Source organism: Prionailurus bengalensis, chromosome B1, assembly GCF_016509475.1.
Source record: "Prionailurus bengalensis isolate Pbe53 chromosome B1, Fcat_Pben_1.1_paternal_pri, whole genome shotgun sequence".
NCBI lineage: Eukaryota > Metazoa > Chordata > Mammalia > Carnivora > Felidae > Prionailurus > Prionailurus bengalensis.
Window position 1 is genome coordinate 1415001 of NC_057344.1, and position 21635 is coordinate 1436635.

The 21635-nt window shown below is 53.8% G+C and overlaps 1 protein-coding gene across 4 annotated transcripts in view; it reads left to right on the forward strand.

Moving 5' to 3' along the window:
• Positions 1–21635, forward strand: part of DLGAP2 (DLG associated protein 2) — a 791263-nt gene that overhangs the window by 719837 nt on the left and 49791 nt on the right. For all 4 annotated transcript variants that reach the window (XM_043557189.1, XM_043557191.1, XM_043557186.1 and 1 more), the window contains one exon: positions 8935–9154. In XM_043557189.1, the coding sequence (XP_043413124.1) occupies positions 8935–9154 (220 nt within the window). The remainder of the gene's footprint in view (positions 1–8934; positions 9155–21635) is intronic.

Consider the following 21635-nt stretch of genomic DNA (forward strand, 5'->3'; position numbering starts at 1 on the left):
TCCTTCCTTCCTTCCTTCCTTCCTTCCCCTTCCTTCCTTCCTTCCTTCCTTCCCCTTCCTTCCTTCCTTCCTTCCTTCCTTCCTTCCTTCCTTCCCTTCCCTTCCTTCCTTCCTTCCTCCTTCCTTCCTTCCTTCTTCCTTCCTTCCTTCCTTCCTTCCTTCCTTCCTTCCTTCTTCCTTCCTTCCTTTCTTCCTTCCTTCCTTTCTCTTCCTTCCTTCTTTCCTTCCTTCCTTCCTTCCTTCCTTTCTTCCTTCCTTCCTTCCTTCCTTCCTTCCTTCTTCCTTCCTTCCTTTCTCTCCTTTCTTCCTTCCTTCCTTCCTTCTTCCTTCCTTCCTTCCTTCCCTCCCTCCCTCCTTCCCTCCCTCCTTCCCTCCTTCCCTTCCTTCCTTCCTTCCTTTCTTCCTTCCTTCCTTCCTTCCTTCCTTCCTTCCTTTCTTCCTTCCTTCCTTCCTTCCTTCTTCCTTCCTTCCTTTCTCTCCTTCCTTTCTCTTCCTTCCTTCTTTCCTTCCTTCCTTCCTTCTTCCTTCCTTCCTTCCTTCCTTCCTTTCCCTTCCTTACTTCCTTCTTTCCTTCCTTCCTTTCTTTCTTTCTGGAGTGCAGTCAACAGGATGTTACCTTAGATTCAGGCTACACATAGTGATTTGACTCTCACACACTGTGCAGAGCTCACCATCTGTCCTGTTACATTGCTGGTACAATGTAATGACCTCCCCCCCACCATGCTTGTTATTCCTGTGACTCATTTGCTCCATCAGAAGCCTGCACCTGCCGCCCCCTTCACCCATTTGGCCCAGCCCCCCTCCCCATCCCCCATCCCCCACCCCCAGCAACCACGTTTGTTCTCCCTGTTTATGGGTCTGATTCCGCTTTCTCTCTGTTTTCACTTGCTCTCAACAAACAGATTCCAGTTGAACGCACACCATACCTCTTCAGACATTCCTATGAAACAGTTTCCCTGGGGCTCCTCATCATTATTTTCCAGACACATAAGCCATGTACTACCCTCAAGTATGTGTGTTTTTGGTGAACCCAAGCTGGGATTTCCAAAAATACATCAGTAAAAAAAAAAAAAAAACACACTCTCACACCTTTCTGTATCTGAAAAGATTCGTTGTTGTAAATAATAGCAACAGTAGACCAGTTGGTTGTTTTACAGACTCTGAGGACTTTGATTCCGACTGCTGAGTTCTAGGATAGGACTTTAAACTGCGCTCCAGGTTTAATTCTGAAAAAAGCATATAGTTCCCTAAGATACTCCCGGCACCCTGGTGGTGGGTGGGGCCGTTTCACACGTGGGAACCGATCTATAGTCATTGTGTCTCCGACCCTGGCCAGTGCCCTCCACGTCAGGGAGGAAGAGGCAGCTCCCAGTAACCGAGGACGATGCCTTTGGGGTGCTGCCTCTGGTGAACCCCTCGTGTCCCTGAGACACTTGGCTTGGTTGCCAAGCACCCATCGTCTTTAATACTCAACGTCTCTCAAGCAGCAAACATGAAATTAAAAGTCTAACTGAGCCCCTGTGAGACTTGCTTATCTCTGAGCCATGCTGTGAGTTGAGTTTGAGTCTTTGAGTTCAGGTCCGGCTTCTCTGAGCTCACGAACCGGGGAAGAGTCCGCGTAGGCGTTTGGAGGGTCTGGGATGATGCCCTGGGGTTGCCGGCGGTGAGCGTCCAGGACGGTAATAGTACACGTGCGGTTACACCTGCTCAGTGACCAGCTTGAGGGATGGAATTTGTTTTTAACCATGAGAGTTCTTACCTGGAGGAATCGCACTGAAAACACTAGAAACGCACATTGACATGTTGTGTTTCGGGAGGCGTCAGCATGACACAGGCCACCTGGGTGCAGACGCACTGTGTGCCTGAGCTGTGTGGGCCGTCGCTTCGGCGCCGACCCTTCCCTGGCCTTTCCTTATCTCCCTGGGGTTCACCAGTTTGTCAGCCCATCGGACAGAGGATCCCAGCACTGTTCTTATTCTCAGCACGACATCCCTGTGGTTTCAGAGAACACAGTGGGCTTGTTGGTTGTACCCCCACCACATGTAATGTCTGTCCGGCTGGGTCTAGACCTTACCCGGAAGAATGACCACGTTCTCCATTTCCCAGAAACGCACGGGGAGCGATAGGCTTGAAGACCACCTAGTCCTCCACCATCTGGTAAATGATAGTGTGCTGGCGGTGTGGTCCCCATCAGTGTGATGAGCTCTGCCAGTGACTGTCACCCAGGGCCACCCAGCAGGGCACAACCTTGTGGTTTCCTGGCAGACGCAGTCCCCAGCCACATGAACTGAGCTGCTTCCCGGCTGCACAGAGACTTGGGGACACACAGCAGCGAGGGAGGCCCTGGGTCTCGCAGCAGTCACCTGTCTGACAGCCAGGGCAGACCAGGGGTTCGTGTCTACACCTGGCATGTCCCACGGCCACCCATGGAGACGAGCAGACGGCACCCCAGCCCCGTGCTCTGTGCCACCCTCCCATCCCCTCCATCCCCACCACACCGAGCAGCCTCCTTTCCTGTGTCACCTTGTCATCTTCCCACACCCCATGTGGAAGGCATGTGTCCCACCTGGAGGGGTCACAAAGCCATGCAGATGCCCGCTGCCCACACATGCTGGCACTCCTGGAGTCAGGCACTCCTTATGAGTCCCAGCCCCCTCCAAGCAAGCTGCAAGGACACATCCCTACACATCCTCAGGCTGTGAAGTGGGTCCCCAGACCTCCCCCTGGCCCCTCACTGCAGACGGAAAGCACACGTGGGGAGGCACAGCCGAGCTGTGGTGCAGGAAGGGCACCTCAGCGGGAGTGAAATCACAGCCTCCAGCCAGCGGGGACCTGCCACACTCTCCCCCCACCCCCGGCTGTTCTCACCTTCGGGGCGGCTCTGATGCCCTCCCAGCCTCCTGAGCTCATCACTGCTCAAGCTGCACATTTGCTTTGTTTCAGTGCGTCCACCATCAGGGTAATTTTGTTTCTTGGAACTGGCAGGTGGTGCTAGGGGTCCGGCATGTCCTAGAGCTGGCAGATGGTCCTGGGGTCTGGGGTGGCGGGGACGCTGGGACCTCTGCATCCTGGCCGAGGAAGGGTTCTGGAGCTGGCAGGTGGTGCTGGGGGTCCGGCGTGCCCTAGAACTTGCAGGTGGTGCTGGGGTCTGGTGTGTCCTAGAACTTGCAGGTGGTCCTGGGGGTCCGGTGTGTCCTAGAACTTGCAGGTGGTCCTGGGGGTCTGGCGTGTCCTAGAACTTGCAGGTGGTCCTGGGGGTCCGGCATGTCCTAGAACTTGCAGGTGGTCCTGGGGGTCCGGCGTGTCCTAGAACTTGCAGGTGGTCCTGGGGTCTGGCGTGGCGGGGATGCTGGGACCTCTGCATCCTGGCCGAGGAAGGGTCCTGGAGCTGGCAGGTGGTGTTGGGGGTCTGGCATATCTGAGAGCTGGCAGGTGGTGCTGGGGGTCGGCGTGCCCTAGAACTTGCAGGTGGTGCTGGGGTCTGGTGTGTCCTAGAACTTGCAGGTGGTCCTGGGGGTCCGGCGTGTCCTAGAACTTGCAGGTGGTCCTGGGGCTCCGGCATGTCCTAGAACTTGCAGGTGGTCCTGGGGGTCCGGCATGTCCTAGAACTTGCAGGTGGTGCTGGGGTCCGGCGTGTCCTAGAACTTGCAGGTGGTGCTGGGGGTCCGGCGTGTCCTAGAACTTGCAGGTGGTCCTGGGGCTCCGGCGTGTCCTAAAACTTACAGGTGGTGCTGGGGTCCGGCGTGTCCTAGAACTTGCAGATGGTCCTGGGGGTCCGGCGTGTCCTAGAACTTGCAGGTGGTCCTGGGGGTCCGGCGTGCCCTAGAACTTGCAGGTGGTCCTGGGGGTCCGGCGTGTCCTAGAATTTGCAGGTGGTGCTGGGGTCCGGCGTGTCCTAGAACTTGCAGGTGGTGCTGGGGGTCCGGCGTGTCCTAGAACTTGCAGGTGGTGCTGGGGTCCGGCGTGTCCTAGAACTTGCAGGTGGTGCTGGGGGTCCGGCGTGTCCTAGAACTTGCAGGTGGTGCTGGGGTCCGGCGTGTCCTAGAACTTGCAGGTGGTCCTGGGGTCCGGCGTGTCCTAGAACTTGCAGGTGGTCCTGGGGGTCCGGCGTGTCCTAGAACTTGCAGGTGGTCCTGGGGGTCCGGCGTGTCCTAGAACTTGCAGGTGGTCCTGGGGGTCCGGCGTGTCCTAGAACTTGCAGGTGGTCCTGGGGCTCCGGCGTGTCCTAGAACTTGCAGGTGGTCCTGGGGCTCCGGCGTGTCCTAGAACTTGCAGGTGGTGCTGGGGTCTGGCGTGTCCTAGAACTTGCAGGTGGTGCTGGGGGTCCGGCGTGTCCTAGAACTTGCAGGTGGTGCTGGGGTCTGGCGTGTCCTAGAACTTGCAGGTGGTCCTGGGGGTCCGGCGTGTCCTAGAACTTGAGGTGGTCCTGGGGGTCCGGCATGTCCTAGAACTTGCAGGTGGTGCTGGGGTCCGGCGTGTCCTAGAACTTGCAGGTGGTCCTGGGGGTCTGGCGTGTCCTAGAACTTGCAGGTGGTCCTGGGGGTCCGGTGTGTCCTAGAACTTGCAGGTGGTCCTGGGGCTCCGGCGTGTCCTAGAACTTGCAGGTGGTGCTGGGGTCCGGCGTGTCCTAGAACTTGCAGGTGGTCCTGGGGGTCTGGCGTGTCCTAGAACTTGCAGGTGGTCCTGGGAGTCCGGCATGTCCTAGAACTTGCATGTGGTCCTGGGGGTCCGGCGTGTCCTAGAACTTGCAGGTGGTCCTGGGGCTCCGGCGTGTCCTAGAACTTGCAGGTGGTGCTGGGGTCCGGCGTGTCCTAGAACTTGCAGGTGGTCCTGGGGGTCCGGCGTGTCCTAGAATTGCAGGTGGTCCTGGGGGTCCAGCGTGTCCTAGAATTGCAGGTGGTCCTGGGGCTCCGCCGTGTCCTAGAACTTGCAGGTGGTCCTGGGGTCCGGCGTGTCCTAGAACTTGCAGGTGGTCCTGGGGGTCCGGCGTGTCCTAGAACTTGCAGGTGGTCCTGGGGTCTGGCGTGGCGGGGATGCTGGGACTTCTGCATCCTGGCCGAGGAAGGGTCCTGGAGCTGGCAGGTGGTGTTGGGGGTCTGGCATATCTGAGAGTTGGCAGGTGGTGCTGGGGGTCCGGCGTGTCCTAGAACTTGCAGGTGGTGCTGGGGGTCCGGCGTGTCCTAGAACTTGCAGGTGGTCCTGGGGCTCCGGCGTGTCCTAGAACTTGCAGGTGGTCCTGGGGTCCGGCGTGTCCTAGAACTTGCAGGTGGTCCTGGGGTCTGGCGTGGCGGGGATGCTGGGACCTCTGCATCCTGGCCAAGGAAGGGTCCTGGAGCTGGCAGGTGGTGTTGGGGGTCTGGCATATCTGAGAGCTGGCAGGTGGTGCTGGGGGTCCGGTGTGTCTTAGAACTTGCAGGTGGTGCTGGGGGTCCGGTGTGTCCTAGAATTTGCAGGTGGTGCTGGGGGTCCGGCATATCTGAGAGCTGGCTGGTGGTGTTGGGGGTCCGGCCTGTCCCAGAACTTGCAGGTGGTTCTGGGGTCCGGTGTGGTGGGATCGCTGGGACCTCTGTATCCTGGCTGAGGAAGCACACTTGCCTTCCCCACATCTTCCAGCCACGCTACTGTCTTGTGGCCCCCTTTTCTCTCTTCCTCTTTAAAAACCTCTGGCACTGTGATGGCTTCCTTCTTAAAGGAAATTCTTAAAAATTGTGGTAAAATATCCGTGACAGAACTTTCCATCTTGACCGTGTTTCAGTGTGCAGGTCAGCGGTGTCACATGCTCGTTCAGTGCCCCTCACCGTCCATCTCCAGACCTCTTCCGTCTGGCAGAATGCAGACTCTGTCCCTACCAAACACTGGCCGGTGTCCCCGGTGCCACCACCTCCGTGTCTCTGTGGACGTGAGTCCCCTGGACCTCCAGCCAGCGGACTCACCCGGAGTCTTTCCTTATATGACTGGCTTCTTTCCCCCGGCAAGTGCCCTCACGGTCCGTCCACATCACAATAACAGTCCACCATGCACGCATGGGTTTACAAGTATATGTCCTCCCCAGTCCCTGCTTTCAGTTCCTGTGGGTAAATATCCCAAAGTGGCCTCACCAGACCACAGCGGTTCTACGTTTAATCTCTGGAAGAACCGCCACCCTGTTTTCCACGGCGGCCACGTGCGGGGCCGTGTCTGCTCGCCATCTGTCATGACCTCTGCAGAGCCCACCCCCGGCTCTGCCACAGACTGGACAGTCACCCTGTCCCCCCCACTTCCCCAGCTTGCCCCGCTTTGGCTGTTCCGTGCCCACATTTTCCAGAAGCAGGCCCGGTTGTGTTCTGAGTTCATGGTTCACAAAGGGAGACAGAGGAAGCCTCAGGCCACACTGATTGTTTTCCATAGCTTTTACCCCACTGGCTTGGCACCCTCCTGGGATTCCCGGGGACCAAGCCGTGGTTTGAGTCCCAACGTAAAACGACACCCACTTTTCCCAGTCCCCCTCAGGCTCGGTGAACGCATCAGCTCTCAGAGGACAGAGCATTTCAGGTCCTCTCTGGACCAAGTCTTGAGATCCTTCTCAACTACTTCTGTTTGTCTGGGAGAAATGAGTCACTTTCATTTCTAGAACCTCACGGATGTGTCTCTGTAGCTGTGAGTACTAGCCAAGTGGTCCTCGCTGAGATTTTAGCCTTTAAGATGCACGAGCAGGTGTGATGGTGTCCTGCCTCAAGGACAGAGCTCCTGGCCCGCGGTGGGTTTGCAGGAGGGGGTCCGCGAAACCCCGCGGCCGGGGTGCTGGGGACGCTGGCGCCATCACTCAGAGTTTGGCCTTTTCAGGCTGTCTGATGTGGGTCTTTGACATAAATGGCACGAAACGATCTGAGGCTTCTTGATATAATTCCCCATAAGGGAAAACAGAGTGTAAGAAATGTGTAGTCGGGAAATGTCATGTTTCAACCCAGCAGGTGTGTGTCCCACAAGCTTCATCACTGGGAACGTGAGGCTGTCACGATGGGAGTGTCGTGCTTTGTCCTGACCCTGATTTGTCTGCCCCTCTCCAACTTCAGAAACCGTCCTCTGGTCTTTTCTGTTGATGCGACCCAAAGATTCTCCTCCTCACACTGGGGGCCAGGCAGCCAGCCTGCCTTCCTCCCCCCCGACACACGCATACACACACACACGCACACACACACACACACACACACACACACACACACACTTTCCTCCGCCATCTCCAGAATGAGAGAGGGTTATGCTCGCTCTGTGAAGGGGGCCATTTCCCAGCATGTCAGGAGCCCCACGTGGTGCCAGGCAGGGCCACGTCCAGGTCTGCAGTTAGAGATTCTGGAAGAAGGCAGGTTTTCCTTCCTGTTGGAGGGGAGATCAGCTTCTCTCGCCCGCTTTCACCCTGCAAACAGGCAGAGCACAGGTACTGAGCTGGTGTCTTTATCTGTGGGCATCACGCAGGGTGTTCTGGAAGTCGTGGGTGGCCTTCCCACCAGTGGGATAGCACACTGGGACATTGGGGTGTGAGAGGCGGACACAGCAGGTGCAGGACGGAGGCAGGACAATGACAGCAGGGGGTGCTGGGCGTGGAGAAGCCACCTGAGAAGCGGGGCAGACGTCCCGGGGGGCGTGGGCCCCTCCCAACACCCAGGGCAGGAGAGACGGGCCGGGGACCGATCTCGAGGGACAGCAGAGGCCACGGGGTGCCCCCTCAGCCCTCGCCGCCTCCCTGTGCACTGAGCCTCCCCTCCCAGCCCCGGCCGGTGCACGGGGACTTCACCAGCAAGCATCCCGCCCGTGCACACGTGCTAACCCACGCGTGATTCCCCCGAGGGGTGCACCCAACACAGGAGTAGCTGGGGAGGGCTCATTTATCAACGTCCCTTTCAGCCTGACACGTGACCCACCCCGAGAGCCCTGCCCGCGGACCCGTGAGCCCCCCGTCCTCACCGACGAGTGGCTAAGCCGTTAAGCTTGTCTTTCCTAACGTCTCACCTGCTCTGCACCCCGTTCTCTTCACCCTGGCTCTCCTGCGCACCTCCCTTCACTGGGCACCCAGATGAAGCCTGTAGGTTTGGCTCTTGGGAAACGCACAAGGATCACTACCCAGGAATGGCAGGAAAAGTGTGTCCCCTGCTAGTGCTCACTGACCCCACGCAAAGTCCCTCTAGCCAACCGGATGGGCGTGCCCCTGTGTGCCCGGCACCTGCAATCCCGCGCCTGTCCAAAGCCTCGATGCTTTCTTAACACATTTGGACCTTTTAGGTTCCCAGGGTGACTCTATACCTGGAAATTAAATCGCAGGCGTGAAAACTATTACTTCACCTGCTACATTGTCAAAGGAAGTGAGTCTCCTAACATCCCAGGCCGAGCAGCAGCACGGGCAGGACGCACATGGCACAGGCTGGTGACGAAGCGATGGACAGCCCGCTGGCCGTGTCTTTCTCTGCTGGACCCGTGGTCCTGCTGCTCCCCTGGGGAGAAGGAGATGAGCTTCCCGCCAGATGTGTGCTTGGTTTCCACGACGATGCACAGAGGCAGGCTCAGCTCCTAGAGTTTCTGGGCCAAGGACAGCCTGGAATGGTGACAGAGGCGCCGGGGTCGAGACAGAGGGGGGACCAGCGGCGTGTGCTCACTGACCGCCCAGGTGCCGAGCTCCACCCGCGTCCTGTCTTCTGTCCTGGGCGGTTCCAGCAGGCCACCCTTTCAGCCACCCTCAGGGGCCCTCAGAATTTCAGTAACATCTCAGAAGTGACATTTTTCTTAGTGTTTGTGAGAAATAACCCAGTAAAAGCTCTTCCCTCAGCTTAATGGAGCCCCAAGGCCAATTTCCAATTAACTCTGCTGAAGAGACAGTATCTCAAGGTCAGGGTGAGTTTTGTTCTTTCTTTTTCTCCCATGACCTGGCCACATCTCGCCATCACCTGTGCATTCTTATTCCAGATGAGCGAGGCAGAGATGAATGGGCAGTTCGAGTCGGTGTGTGAATCTGTCTTCAGTGAAGTCGAGTCCCAGGCCATGGACGCCCTGGACCTTCCCGGATGCTTCCGGACGCGCAGCCACAGTTACCTCCGAGCCATCCAAGCTGGTTACTCCCAGGACGACGAATGTATTCCCGTGATGACGCCCTCCAACACCACCCCAACTGTCAGGTCCACAGCAGGTAAAGCCGCCCTTTCCGCCTTCCTGGTGAGAACCATGCAGGGGTGCGGTCTCCATCCGAGAGGAGCAGGCGCACCTTCGCCGCACATGCGATACACTCTCCGAACGTTTGGTAACTTTCCCAAATTGCATTTGTCCCATTTTCCTATCTGCAACGGTCTTTTGAAACACTTCTTTTGTCGATAACCTTTCTTTTTCTCAGAATGCAATCTCTTAGGTATCAAAGTTCTTGCAAATAATCAGGTATAACTTCTGTAAAGTTTTCTGCAGGAAAAAAAGTTTAAGGGCTGACATTTAGAAAGTGACTGTGCTTTAAATACCAAGGTTTAATAGATTGCAGTAAAACTCGAGCAGACGTGCAGTGACTCCGGGGCTCCCTCACCTTCTCCTCCTGTCTGAGTGCCGCCTGGTGGGCAGATCCATAAACATGATTCACCACTTGGAGCAGATCCTTCCTTCATGGAAATTCACTAATCATCCCCTTCAGTGTCACAGTTTGCTTCCATTCTTATGGAAAACCATATCCACCCCTTTGAAAATTTACCACCTACACGAAATATCAGCGCCCAGTATTTCCCTGCGCTGTTACTGTTTCTGTAACATAATGAATATACATGGCCTGGAGAAACCATAAAACACAGCAAGCAATAAACGTTCGCCGAGCCCCACATAAAGGCCAAGCGGAGAAAGTCAGAAACGGGCAGAGTTGGGGAGCGAGGTCATCTGAACACTGTCGGAGCAGGGAGGGGACAGTCTGAGAAGAGAGCTGTGGGGGCGTGGTGGTGACGAGGAGCAGGGTGAGGAGGAGGGAGGGCTGCGGCAGCTCAGGGAGGGGCATCCCCACCGTCCTGCCACTTCGGGAGAGGAGGGCACGTGGTTGGCTAGCAGCAGACGGGAAAGGACAGCCTGGACGCCAGCCTTGTTTCAGGATGCTGGCCCTCGAGCACCTCAAGCTTGTCGACTTGCTGACTCTCAGATTTCAGAAGTAGCTGTGAATAATTCATCAAAGGGCATGTGTGTGTGGGTCCTCAGTGATCTTCTTGTGTGGCCGGGGGCACCCAAGTGGAGGGTTGGTGACACTTCTTGACCGTGAAGCCTTGGGATGTTTGGAAGAGGCGCACAGGACCGTGGGGTGCTGCGTCCCCAAAGCACAACTCTGTGGAGATGATAGGGCAGTGCCGTGGGCATGCCCCATGTGACATCTGTCACAGATGTGCCACTGTGATGGGGCCTGTGGGTGGTGGGGCTGAGCCTCCGGGCCTCCTCCTAGGTGCCCTGTATCTTAGGAAGTCCGTGACACCCTGCAGCGAGGTCATGGACCACCCCCCACACTGTGGGCTTTGTGGGAAATGGCCACATTAGGAACTTAGGGAGGTAATGAACTTCACAAGTGCTGCCTTTTAAAAAGTACACTTTTGGAGATCTTTACTGATCTACTCGCCAATATTTGTTGAATGTCTCGTATAAGCAAGTGACAGGCCCTTTCACGGTCTTCAGAAATGCTTTGAAACGATAATTACCTGGCAGAAAATGACTTTATCGTGTTTGTCGTTATGGGAGAATAAAAATAAGACAGTTTTCATAGAGATCACGCAAGAACCCGTGCAGAACTCACACTAAAATTCTGATTTGTGTCATTTTCCCGAATATGTTGTTGAGTTCCCAAAATGTACGCACCAAATAAGCCCCAAGACATACTTCCCTCCAGAGTTTCTACCAGACCTTGGCCTAGTTATTGAGCCAAGATCTCCTCCAGGCCAGAGGGGACAGGGTGCAGACTTGGGGAAGGGTCTGAGAAACAGGTGACCTGCTGGGAATCTCATTCTGCAGACACGGAAAAGGGGTCATTATTCCACCATTTCCGGTTTTACCCTAAGCACTGCATATATTTTTTTCATTTTTTTTTATGTTTATTTATTTCTGAGACAGAGAGAGACAGAGCATGAGTGGGGGAGGGGCAGAGAGATAGAAGGAGACACAGAATCCGAAGCCGGCTCCAGGCTCCGGGCTGTCAGCACAGAGCCCGACGCGGGGCTCGAACTCACAGACCGTGAGATCATGACCTAAGCCAAAGTCGGTCACTCAACCAACTGAACCACCCAGGTGCCCCACACTGTGTATATTGATAATCTCACTTCCCAGATAGAATTGGGAGGGTGTGCAGCAGTTGTCTGGTTAATAAGATGAATGAAAAATCCCTACCTGCAACATCATAGAAATACAAAAGTTTGGGGGAAAACCATCAAACGACACAGGAGTAAACGCCCGCTAAGCTTCCGATCTGATTCAGAGCTTCGTGTCTGAATCTTCGAGGCAAAATGTGATCTCAGTCGTTTTATATTAAAATAGTTAGAAGATCGTAGAGCAACGTTGACATTTCATAGTTACATGGGTAGGTGTGTGTGTGTGTGTGTGTGTGTGTGTGTGTGTAGAGAGAGAGACAGATTATTTTGACAAATTGATTTTCTTTTATGGTTCTAAAACTCTCTTGAAAATAATTCCAAAACAAGCTATTTTCAAAATCATTCACAGTGATTATTTGGAAGTCTCAGATGTATTTAAATATGTATTTAAATATGTTTCTTTTTGCGGCTTGAAAAGTGGAAGCTGCTGTCATGAGGCTATGTCCAAGGATGAACGTGTGATTTTAATATGCATCTAGTAGCCATTAAGTATCAAATATGTGCATGAAAGGTTTATTAAGAATGTGAAAATATGTGTCAGACATTCTATCTGAAACACTGACAGGTGGGTGCCACCAGGAATGGGTGGCTGGCTAGGAGTGACTGGATGTCACCTGTTTTCTCCCTCGGCCCTTAAAGGCACGTGGAGATTCAGCCGAAACAGAGTCCGTTCCTGTGCTGTCCAGGGACCCCTGATAGGCGTGGACCACGTTTCTCCTGCACTGTCTTTCATTATAAGGAATACACCTATCGATTAGTGTCCTGTCCTTAAACGGAGCGGTTTTCAAAACATCTAACTTTCATTTCACACATGGTTTCTTTCTCGTCAGTGAAATGATTTATCAGAAAGATTTACTTGTCTAAATATGCATTTCACCCAACTTTTCTAGGGAGAGCGTGTCATTGATATTATGGAGGAAAATGCTATGACATTAGATTATAATGATTTTTCTCTGGGTCAAAAGTTCTTTCAACAAGTGTCACAGCTGATTCTAGAAGTCATTAAAACAAAGGGAAAATCCATACAAAGCATGAACAGAGGAAACAGCCATAAATTTATTTTTATCCTGTTGTTTATATTTCAATAATAACCTGTCCCTCAGGGGGGCATGTAAGAATCTGCTTCCAAGATGTCCTGGCTTCTAGGGTCTGACTGCCTTCCCAATACGCCCCCAGCCACACAGCCCATTTCTGTCACCCACCGCGTCTCCTTCTCGGACTCTGGCACCCTTGCCTCCCTCACGTAAGGGCCTGTGATGCCATCGGACCCCACACGACCCAAGGGTGGCGTGTAAGGTGACGTAGTTACGGTCCCAGAGATTAGATGTGGACATCTGGGGGTGTGGGCATCCAGACCACCCTAACAGGACTACCACATCATTATAGTAAATATTGGCTGGGCGCACGTGTGAACGGATGGACGGATGGATGGATGGACAGATGGATGGAGGGGGTCTTCTCTGGAACCACGCCAGGAGATCTTCCTCTCAGTCACACAGATGCATGGGGTGCCCACTGCTCTGCTGGGCGTGTACTAAATCCAAGCTCCTCCTGCTGACGGGAAACCAAATCCAGTCGAGGCTCCCGGCCAGGAGGGTCACGAATCCCCTGACCTGTGGAAAGGTGACGTGGAGGGCTCTCCTCCCTGCTCTCCTGGAAGCAGACATCCTGCCACAGCTACATCTCTGACCTCATTGCCACGTGTGGCGTCTGAGGTTCGGGGACAAGGGATGAAGACTGGGACGTTCGCATCCTTTCTGGGTCTGGCCGTGGTGCTGAGATCCGTGGAGGTTAGCAGTTGTGTCTGCAGAGCTCTTACGTGGCGGCTCCCCCTGGCCTGTGGACTTGCACGTCAGAAGTCAGGATACGCCGCCTGGATACGGAAACGTTGGGACATAGTCTGTGCGATTCTAATTGCCTGTGATTCCTTGGACTATACAACCTCCGGGTCAATGAGCGAAAGACAGCCTCCACCCTCAGGACCAGTGAGCGAAACTGTGCAGACAGTCACCTGGACACAGAGGAGGGGGCCCTCAGTTTACCTGGCTGGTGGCGGGCAAGTCCCAAGAACGCAATGTGCTCTTCCCTCCAAAAGCACCGCGATTCGAGTGTTTCTCGCCTCTTAGACACATGCACCCATCCGCTCACCCACAAAGGAGAGCAGTGTGAGCGACCCCGTCGTGTGGTCCAAACTTGTCAAGGGGATGAGTCGTGGTGGGACTGACACTAGACCCACAGACCCCAGACTCACGGTCCAGGATTCTTCTTTACGACTCTCTGCAATTCACTTCATCCCTTGCCTAAAACGGGGAGGGGGGAGGTTGGAGGGTACAGGTGCGTGGCGGTTCAGTCAGAGATCCACGCAGGAAATTCTGTGCCGCTGTCATGACAGCAACGACGACCTTAGTTACTCTAAGAGTTGTTTAGCTTCTTGGAAGGAAGCCAGCCAAACTGGTCCCTCCACACCCCGTAAAGTGAGTACCCGGGGGTGAACAAGGAAGCAAGTGCCTGCGTGCGTAAGCCGATAGCTGGGCCAGGGAGTCATTCAACCACACGGTGGGGGCCACGGAAGCTGCCTCGCGTGCCCTGCGAGTAGCCACATGCTCCACCGCGTGACCCCTCTGTGCTGCACGCCCGTAGCGTGCTCCCTGAGCCTCTGCATGGCCTTCTAACTGCCCCCCCTTGGACTTCCCATCCGCTGCCCACCCCACACTCCACACTCCTATGATCTTCTTTCTAAAAATACGCCCCCCCAAATTAATAGAACGGAGTTAAATACAATATAAATCATAGCCCGACGCAAACATACCCACCTGGCACCCTCTCTCTCGGCTTCCTGTTAGCAGCGAGTGAAGGGCCATCCCCTGTGGGGCCGTCTGACCCTGGGTGACCTGACCCAGGCTCGCCCCACAGCCCCCCGTCACCTCGGCTGGTACCCACTCACCTGAGACCCTCTCACTGCTGAGCTTTGCACACGCTCTGCCCAGCCCAGAACTCGCTCCCCTGGCTTTCTCGATGTAATTCCTAGCTATGCCTTAAGATGCAGCTGTGAAATCCTTGCTTCCAGGAGGCCTTCCGTGATTCATTCTCCTAATCAGTTTAGGTGCCACATAAACTCCTTCCTCCCCACTCCCTGATCAGACAAGTTCCAACAAAAAAGTATTTATTAAAACCAAGAAATCCCAGCATTCATTTATTTTTAAAATGAACTTCCTTTTAAAGATGTAGAGATATTAGATGCCCAAAACTTGAGGCTATGGTTATATTCACTATTTCATATACTTACAACATCTCATAAATATATTTGAAAAACATTGATATTATGGCTTTTATTCCTTATAACATGTTAGTTTTAAAAGCATTATATTGAGACAAGTTATAAAAATTCATAAAATTCATAAAACATCCTGAGAAGGTTGAAAAGAAAATACTTTTCCTCTCTCAGGAAAGAAAATACTGTAGAAATGCAATGCTTTTAAATCACATCTCCAAAAGTCAGTATTTAGTTTTCTTCTGTGCGATGATGTAGGATATAAATTAATGTTAGAAATGAGAAGAATCTGATCAGAAAGTCCTATGTATACCTTTGAGTTTATGATTATCCAGACCTAATAATTTCACATATGCTATCTTTAAAATGCACTTTAAAAATTATGATTCATTTGTTACTTTTGTAACTTCAGATTCCTTTCTTTGCTTATGGGTTCCAAGAGACACTTAAGACAACTTAATGTGACAATTTTGGACTTACTCAAAAATGGTATGGTTTCTGATTAGGAGTTCCTAGATTCTGGAGAATGAGCCTTTTTTAAAAAAAATTATCCTTTGGTTAGTTAACTATATGTTAACTAACTGCAATTTAAATTAAAATTTGAAAAAAAAATACCCAAGCAAAGGATGAACTGAATCACAATACTGATGTCAGCGTTAGTTAGAACTGCTCACTTTATTTTTTTTTTTAATTATTTTTGAGATAGAGAGAGAACAGGGGAGGGGCAGAGAGAGAGAGAGGGAGACACAGAATCTGAAGCAGGCTCCAGGCTCTGAGCTGTCAGCACAGAGCCCGACGCGGGGCTCGAACTCACAGACTGTGAGATCATGACCTGTGCCGAAGTCGGCCGCTTAACTGACTGAGCCACCCAGGTGCCCCATTTGTAAAAATGAATTTAAATGGAAGTTTCTTACCCCTAATTATTACGAATTTGACATGCACTTTGTATTAACTATTAGGTTGAAAATAAAACGTAGTTCAAAAAATTACCCTTTGAAGCATCATCCGTGTATGAAGAGAATCAGGCTTCTTGCTTCCAGCCCGTCCTGGCCACTCCGGCCCTCCCGCTGTGTCGTGCACACCCGGTGGAGTTTTGCTCTGCGCTGGTGGTTGAGGACGAAAGCGTAGTTGTTCTGAGGAATGTTGGAAAATTACAAGTATGACACCTGACGGTTAACCTTCTGTGTCACCTTGACTGAGCCAGACATTTAGTCAAACACTATTCTAGGTGATTATGTGAGGGTGTGTTTTTTGTTTTTCGTTTTTTGTTTTCTGCTGAGTTAACATTTGAATCTGTAGAGAAAGCAGAGGGCCCTCCGGGTGGGCCACATCCAATCAGTTGAAGGCCTGTCTAGAATGAAAAGCTGACCCACCCATGAGTAGGAGAGAATTCCTCCTGCCTGACTGTCCTCAAATTGGGGAATCAGCTTTTTGCTCCCTGGAAACTTGAACTGATACGTGGACTGTTGCTGGGTCTCTGGCCCCCCGGCTTCGGGCCAGTGCAGCACCCACTCTCCCGGGGCGCCAGCGTGCTGACTCTCCCTGCACACCCTGGGTCTGGTCAGCCCCCGTACTGCGTGAGCCGGCTCCTTACGCCAAATCTCTGGGTGAACGTACATGGACCTCCCTTTGTGGTTCTTCTCACACAGCCCCAGCCCATACAGTGGGCTCCCAGCGTACTTCCGTGGCTCCCTAGTTAAAATGGTCAGACTAGTAGCTCAGAGGGTTTTCACCAACAGCCCTTCACTCTGGCACACGACTTAGATGTTAAAAAGCTAAATCAGAAACTGTTGTCCTCATGGCTGGGGACAGGGGAGGGTTCGTTAAAATGAAAGGTGTCAGGGAGCCCGGGTAGCTATGTCAGTTAAGTGTCCGACCCTTGATATTGGCTCAGGTCGTGATCTTGGTTCATGGGATCGAGCCCCGAGTGGGGCTCTGTGCTGACAGCACAGGGATTGTCTCTCTCCCTCTCACTCTCTGTCAAAATAAATAAATAGACTGTAAAAAATAAAATAATAAAGTGAAAGGTGTCACGGATGTCCAGAAGCTACATTTGTGACATAAACAGGTATCCAAAAGTGTTAAAAACCCGATTAATTTCAGAAATATCCAGGTGACAGGTGTTACGCGGCTGCAGGGAGCTGGCCTCCAGGACGACGGGCTCCCCGTGGGAAAGTCTGGCCGAGGCTCGGACGGGGCGCGAATGTTTGCTACCTTCCAGAGCCCCGCGGCCGTGGGCACCAAGCAGCCAAGGAAATCCCGCCTGGCTGTGCACACCGGGGCCTGAGATCGGGTCCCGGCCACCAGGACTGTGTGCCACGAGAGGGAGCTAGTCAGCCAGGCCTGTCAGGAGCAGAGGGAGCCAGAAGGCACAGGAAACTCCAGTTTAAAAAGGAGAAGCAGGGGTGAGTGCTGGATGAGCCCGCAAGGAAGGGAGAGAGAGGTCACGCTTCAGAAGTGACCCGAAGCTCAGAGGGCACACAGCCTCGGCTTGTGGGGCTCGCCCGGTGCGGGCGGTCGGGGCTGCAGAGGTCTGCGGGGTTAAAGGCGTGTGGTCCCAGGGACGCAGCATCCATCGCGCTCTCCCGGATGCGTCCACACTGGGAGGAGGAAGGCGGCCGCACCCTGTCGCTCTGTCGGCGGCCACTTGCTCCGGAGCTGATGTCCCACGTGGAGGCCAGGGCCCAAAGCGTCCCTAATACATTCAAGACTCGAGGCTGCGTGAACGTAGGTGGGTTAAATAGCGGTCTCTATCTTTACTAACCTCTGACTGGAGGAGTCCCCTCGGTTACGCACCAACACACCCACCTCCCCGTGACTTGGTCAGCACGGGACTCAGACGGCGACAACCCTCAGTTCTTGGCGCTGTCTCAACACATCGTTTGCGTTCATCAGGCTTTGAAATCCCAGCAGTTGTTAGTCCTGACGCCAGTCTCGTTACTGCACCGGTGCGCACGTTACCGCAAAGGTTCGGTAACTCTGACGACTGTATTTCCGCGTAAGCTTTTTAATCCTCTGCATTTTATGTTCTGGGGTTAAAACATTATCTTGAGAAGGAGTCAGTGGGCACTGCGCTGCTGAGGGGTCAGAGCTCGCGGGAAGGTTGGGCGCCCTGCTCTGGCCACCACGCGTCACAGTGGGTGTGACGCGCTCTGACCGCCAGGCGTCGCGGTGGGGGGTCTCTCCCCACAGCAGCGAGGCCAGATGTGCTCAGTTTTCCATATTTGTAGTCGTTGGTTTTCTTGTAGATAATTGCTATCAGAGCTTTTTGTTTGTGTGTTGTCTTCCGCTACTTAAACGTAGGGACTATGAGAGCAGGCACCTGTTAGGAGTGGTCAGACGTGCTGTCAGAAGCATCCAGAACAGGGTCCACACGTAGAAGGGCTTGCACGCATCACACGAGAATCACCCTGCATGTTCCATGGCTGGAGGGATTTGTCGGACTCACACAGATTATCCTCGCGGGATAGCTTTTCCCTCGGCTGTGTCACACCCAACACCAGGGTAACAACATGGACCCTAAGGAGTCCCAGGGGTGGGTTTCTTCCCCCCGACACTGCTGGTCCCACAGGACATGCCTCGTCCCAGGTGTCATATCACCCCCAGTGTGGCAGCAAAGCACCGTGGCATGGGAAGCCCACGCTTTGCTCGTGGCGGGGCTGCGTCACGGTGAGCTGGTCACAGAGGCGTCTCCGGCTCAACCCAGCAGCTCCAATGACACCAGCTGGCAACCACAAATCCTATTATTATTTCCAACAGCACTGGTACTGACGAGCTGGGACATCCTGCCCGAAGCAGTCACAAACTCAGTTACAGGCCATCATTTATCTTTAGTTAATGTACTTCCTAGGACTGACCGAAGGCCACGCCTGTGCTGGAGGCCCTTGGGGAGACTGTCCGGGTGAATTTAGGGCCCCCCAATCTCCTCATCTACCCCCATGCGGCACAGGACTCCATGGATATTTGCTGAATGCATAAATAATGGACTTAAGAATCTACAGCTTATAAAATATTTAAATCCATTTACATGAACAGTTTGCACTCACTTAATATTTTAAATTCAATATTTAAGCCCTCCCCCCATGTACTTGGCTATTACCTCCAACATCCAGATGGGTCTTTTTCTTTTAGATCTGCTTCTGTGGGCAGCCCCAGTTGACAGGCACCCACACATCCTCTAGATGGTCTGTGTGACATAGGATTCGACCATCTACGACACAGACGTGCGAGGAGTAACACGGTCATTTATTTTCTTAAATAAATCCAACCCCAGTTCTGAGCGCCTCACGCTCGTGCCTGACACACCAAGAAACACAGCCTCCATCATTTTGGGGTGAGCCCGGGGCCGAAACAATGGCACGGCTCCCACAAGGCAGCAAGGCCCTCGGGAGCCTGGTGCCAGCTGACCAAGATCCCCGTGTCCCTGCAGAGGGAGCCCCTCGAGTCTCGTGGATTTCACGGGGCCTCGTCAGGACTGCGGCTGCCCAGAGGCGCACGGGGGCCTCTCCCCGGCTTCCACTGCCCTCCTCCGAGCCTCTGCTCTCGTGCCTCGCCACCCAGACCCCCAGGCACTCTCCCTGTTGAATCGAGGCTGTCACAGAAATCAGGCCAAGGTTACCCTGGAGCTGGCTTCCCCCAGCAAAACCCCCAAGAAGTGGAACCCCGAGCTGGTTTGTGGTGGGAAGGACTGTAGGAGAGAGACAAGCAAGTTATACCCTAAAGATTACTGTGCAGAGCAGGCCTAAGCAGAGGCCTCTCCAGGATGGGCAGCTGTGCTGGTGACTCCTTCCTCAGACGACATCTGACGCCTCTGAGAACGGGCCCTCCATGACCCCCTAACTACAGAACACTGCCTGTGACCCTGCACAGTAAGAATTACTCAGGCATGTGAACCGAATTTGAGGGAACCACCGTTCTCTAAAGTTCCAGACGGCCAAAAGGGAAACACACATATGTCAAAAATTTTTTCTAAGTGAAGAAAGAATTCCATCACTAACTTCTTTTTGCCTTCAGGAAGATTGCAGAGCCATTGAAAACTCTGCAAGTGTTAGCTGCCTATCACCTATTTCTAGCAGTGGGATCAGGCCACAGAGGGTATGTTTGCTCTTTTTAATGGTCCCCAGTTTGGAGGAAAAGGTTGAATGAGGTGGATTATTTTTGAGCTTACTCTGTGAACTGTTTTCAGACGCTGAAAATGTAGAGTGGTGCACACACACAGACACACACACACGGTGAACTGGGTTTAGGCCTAAGGACTTGGATCATGAGATTTGTGCCTCTGTGGATACACGTGGTGAGGAAGTCGTCGAACGGAAGACAGGAAACACGCCCCCGTGCGTAAAGCATTCCCCTTTACAATGTTTCATCACATTGCCGTATTTCCTCCTGACACAGCCATGAGGATCTAGGACCAGGCTGCGCTTCTTAAACATCAGTGATGAACAGAGGGGCTGGAAAGGCCCAGGATTGATCCCGGGGAATATTTATGCCTCTGTTGCTCCACTGTGGTGTTTTGGATGCTGCGGAGGAAAGAGATAGGAGGTTTGAAGTGATCGATCGGATCAGGTGCTCTCAGGAGTGTAAGGAAGATACCTAGAAGGAAAAGACTCATCAGCGGATCAAGGGGAAGGCCCGGGCTGGCGTGGGCACCGAGAGGGCCGCTGACGGCCCCAGCAGCAACCACACGCGGAGAAGACCCAGAGGGTTCCATTTCCGGTGTTCAGGTCGTCTGGAAACTGTCTCCGTCTATACTGGAGACCTGGTGCTTTCTTGGCCAGCGTACCGGTTCCAGGAGGCCATTCGCTGGCTTCCGTCCGATCAGTCACACCAGCAGCTGAATCAAACCCACGAGGATTTACCTCATGTCTAACTTGTGCGACATACCGGAGAGGCGCTCCGTGCGGTGCAAGGAGACAGAAGGTGAAGCAGAGCGAGACACTCCAGACTCGTGGGCAGACGGAAGGATAATGATCATGTTCAGAACTTCGCCACCAACGCTGGCTGCACAGCATTCGGTCCTTGCTCGTGATAAATATTAAGTGATCTCAAAAGGTTCTACGATTCATGGAAGAGTCGAATGCTTCTCTGAAGATTTGCAGCACGAGCTTGGATCTTAGACCCTAACTGCGAGGACACAGGAACCTGCTCCCTCCTGTTCCTTCTTGCACCCTCAGATTTGGTTGTCTCTGGAAGGGCACTCCTAAAAGACCTACCTTCTGGCAAATGGCACTAAAAAAAGATGAGGTCCTTTGGCGTTTGGGGCTGCGCAAGGGGCAGACACTGTGTGCTTTCGAGAGACCCTCAGGGAGTCTCCGTCTGCAGAGGTGCAGGCGGACGTACAGATGTTGGGACTGATACTGCTGCTTCAGACGCGCATGCCCAGCAGGAAAATCCGCACTCCGCATGACTTCGGGATCACGTGGCCGGTGTTTGGGGGAACGGTGCTAACGTGGAAAGGCATTCACGATCTCCAGTGTACAGCCCGAGGTCCACGTTCTGGGTTACGAAGGTCATCAGACTCTGCAGACACTCGAATCCCCATCCTCTGCCCTCTCAGAAGGGCCGGGAGCCTAGGGCACCAGCGTGCGGCTGAGACTCTTGGAGCCCGTTAGCCTCGTGTGGCACGTCTTCATGGGCATCCCCTGGTCCAAAAGAGAGGAGTGTGGCCACATCAGTGGAGCCAGAACCCTCGGTGTCGTGTGAATGGCAGTTTCAGCCCGGCTCAAGCCCTGGGTCAGGGAACCCAGCTCCCCCAGGCCAGCAGTCAGGACTCCAGTGCCTCCCCAGAGAGGCAGAGCCCTGGGGACAGTGTAGACCAGGAAGCCCCAGCTGGGACGCTTGCCCAGAAGGTGGAAGCAGCAGGAACCACAGCACGTGGCAGGCGGGACACAGTTCCTCGTGAACGTGGTCTGCACAGCTGTCCCTCTCCAGCCCGGGGCCCCGGCCCTGCTGTCCCTCTTCACTGCGAACAGTTGCATGGCCCCCAGGGGAAGAGTATGGGGCGTGTCTGCTTCTCTGGGGGGCTGTCA